Source organism: Cajanus cajan, chromosome 7 (genome assembly GCF_000230855.2).
Source record: "Cajanus cajan strain Asha chromosome 7, NIPB_CcT2T_4, whole genome shotgun sequence".
Classification (NCBI taxonomy): Eukaryota; Viridiplantae; Streptophyta; class Magnoliopsida; order Fabales; family Fabaceae; genus Cajanus; species Cajanus cajan.
This window is the reverse complement of record NC_138523.1, coordinates 9178792-9181599: the sequence shown is the minus strand read 5'-3', so window position 1 is coordinate 9181599 and position 2808 is coordinate 9178792. Positions and strand designations below refer to the sequence as shown.

Genomic DNA, 2808 nt, shown 5'->3' with positions numbered 1-2808 from the left:
TTCTTCTGTGAGTTCCAAGTTCGGGCAGTGGCTCTGGCTCAAAGCATCGTGATGGAGCTGAATGGCGAGGCGGACGGGCTTCATCGGCATTAGGCTGGGTTTGCCCAAGCGGCTCGTCAGGCATGCTTCTTTGGCCACTTCCCTCCCAAATTTCAACTTGATATGACAAAGGACTTCCTCCAAGGTAAGTTGGTGGACTTGACTTCCATCCCTCCAGACCAACAAGCCGACGAGGAAGCTCCGGCACGGCCGACGTGGCCGAATGAGAAGGAGATGGTGTACGAGGAAGGTGCACCTGAAGATGGTCCGATTCAGGGGGAGCCGGAGGTGGCGTCTTAAGCTGGTCTTTAATTTCTTTAATTTTTGTAATGATGGGCCACTAGTGCCCTTTTAATGTACTCTTTTGGGCCGATAGTGCCCTATGAATGAATTTGAATTTTCCTTGCTATCGTATATTGATGTATAATGATATTACTTTTTTCGAGATGGAAAACTCGTGAAAATTAATGCAAGCCGTATCCTTAGCCGAGGGAGATCTCGGGAGGGAAGACGTAAAAATTTAATATAAGCCGCATCCTTGGCCGAGAGAGATCTCGGGAGGGAAGACTTGTAAAAAATTAATGTAAGCCACATCCTTGGCCGAGAGGAATCTCGGGAGGGAAGACTTGTAAAAAATTAATGTAAGTCACATCCTTGGCCGAGAGGAATCTCGGGAGGGAAGACTTATAAAAAAATTAATGTAAGCCACATCCTTGGCCGAGAGGAATCTCGGGAGGGAAGACTTGTAAAAATTAATGTAAGCCACATCCTTGGCCGAGAGGAATCTCGGGAGGGAAGACTTGTGAGAACTTGAAAACTAGAAAGCTGCGAGAATCTTGGGTATTTGAAATGTATTTTCATTATTGAATTGATGCCTCGTTAAAAACCTTGCCGACCAAAAACCTCTTCACAATTTTATAAGAGGAAAAAAGATCGGTTCAAGGAAAAGAGTGCACCATTTTACACAGACTTGAAATGTAAATACAACATGATCTTAATTCAACTGTAGTATGTCTTCAGATGGGTGGAGTTCCAAGTTCTCGGAATGACCTTGCCGGACAGTTCCTCTAACTTGTAAGGTCCATTATGGAGAGCATGCCGTACCTGGAATGGGCCGTCCCAGTTGGCCGAGAGCTTTCCTTTGGAGGAGTTGCATCTTGCTGACCCGGTTGCTCTCCAAACGAGATCACCTTCATGAAACGTTCTTGGCTTTAAGTTGGAATTAAAGCGTCGGCTCATCCGTTGCTTACACGCTTCGTCGACAACCTGTGTCTTTTCACGCACTTTGTCTAGAACATCAAGGTCGACTAGGAGTGAATCGTCATTAGACTCTTCATGGAAATGTTGCCGCCGGAATGATGGTTCTCTTACCTCGACCGGTATCATCGCATCCACGTCGTACGTTAGGCGAAAGGGCGTCTCCTTGGTGGTTGATTGTGGTGTGCATCGGTATGCCCACAGGACTTCTAGTAATTCCTCGGCCCATGCTCCTTTTGCCGAGCCTAGTCTCTTTTTCAGTTCTGTTAGTATGACCTTGTTGGCTGCTTCGGCTTGCCCGTTTAACTAAGGATGTTCAACTGACGTGAACCGATGTCGAATGCTAAGGTTTTCAAGGAAAGAGTTGAACTTTTTGTCTGTGACCTAAAGGCCGTTGTCCGAGATGATGGCGTATGGGATGCCGAAACGGATAATGATGTTCTTCCAAACGAACTTCTGGAAGTTGGCGGCAGAGATGCAGGTGAGAAATTCGGCCTCTATCCACTTTGTGAAGTAATCCACCGCGACGAGGAGAAACTTGACCTGCCCCTTTGCCATAGGGAACGGTCCAAGTACGTCGATGCCCCACAAAGCAAAAGGCCATGGGGAGATGATGCTGTGTAATTCCGCGGCCGAGGCGTGGATGAGGTTCTCGTGCTTTTGGCATTGTATGCAGTTTTTTGACGAACTCTACGCAATCTCCCTTCAGAGTCGGCCAATAATAACCGGCTCGCAAGACTTCGGCAGCCATGGTTTGCTCGCTCGAGTGAGAGCCGCAGATACCTTCATAAATTTCTCGCAGGACATAATCAGCTTGGTGATTGTCAATACATTTGAGCAGCGGGGCAGAAAATCCTCGCCGGTAGAGTTCGCCGGCCACCACAAAATACCGAGTCGCTTGCGTTCGTAATTTCTTTGCTTCCATTGGGTTGGCCAGAAGTTCACCATTAACGATATACTTCTGAATGGGAGTTATCCATGAGGGTGCATCTTCATTTATCGCCATGCATTCGGCTGTCACACTCGGGGTGGGAATATCCATATGAATAGTGGACCGCAACTGCCTTGGCTTTTGGCTGCTAGCGAGCCGAGCTAGTTGGTCAGCCTGTTCGTTGTTGTTGCGCAGGATATGTCGTATCTGAACTTCATTGATGTTATCCTTTAGCTGCTGGAATAGGTGATAGTATCGCAACAAGTGTGAATCTTTGACTTGGAAATTGTCGTTGACCTGTTCGGCCATAATTTTGGAGTCGGTCTAGCATATGATTTTCTTAACGCCTATCTCATTTGCTAACCTCATACCAGCTATCAAGGTCTCATATTCTACTTGGTTGTTTGACGCACGAAAGCCGAACCGAAGGGATTGTTCGACTGTGATACCCGAGAGGCTAGCAAGGATTACTCCGGCGCCGCTACCTTGGGCATTGGAAGACCCATCGACGTGCATGGTCCACGGTTCGTCTTCAAAACATCCCAGAGGGGTGAGCTCATTGACAAAGTCGACCAAGTGCT

The 2808-nt window shown here is 47.5% G+C and overlaps 1 protein-coding gene across 1 annotated transcript; it reads right to left on the bottom strand.

The window, feature by feature from the left end:
• Nucleotides 1–1038: 1038 nt before the first annotated feature.
• On the bottom strand, nt 1039–2536 carry LOC109793890 (uncharacterized). The gene is made up of 2 exons (XM_020353356.2): nt 1751–2536; nt 1039–1602 (listed from the first exon to the last, which is right to left on the bottom strand). Exons 1-2 carry the CDS (start codon nt 2534–2536, stop codon nt 1039–1041), a joined length of 1350 nt encoding a protein of 449 aa, XP_020208945.2.
• Between the last annotated feature and the right edge of the window lie 272 nt (nt 2537–2808).

Coding starts and splice junctions, on each gene's coding strand:
- LOC109793890 (XM_020353356.2), bottom strand. CDS start 2,536: ATGGCCGAACAGGTCAACGACAATTTCCAAGTCAAAGATTCACACTTG. Junction 1,603..1,750: donor TCTGCCGCCAACTTCCAGAA/GTTCGTTTGGAA, acceptor GAACATCCTTAG/TTAAACGGGCAAGCCGAAGC.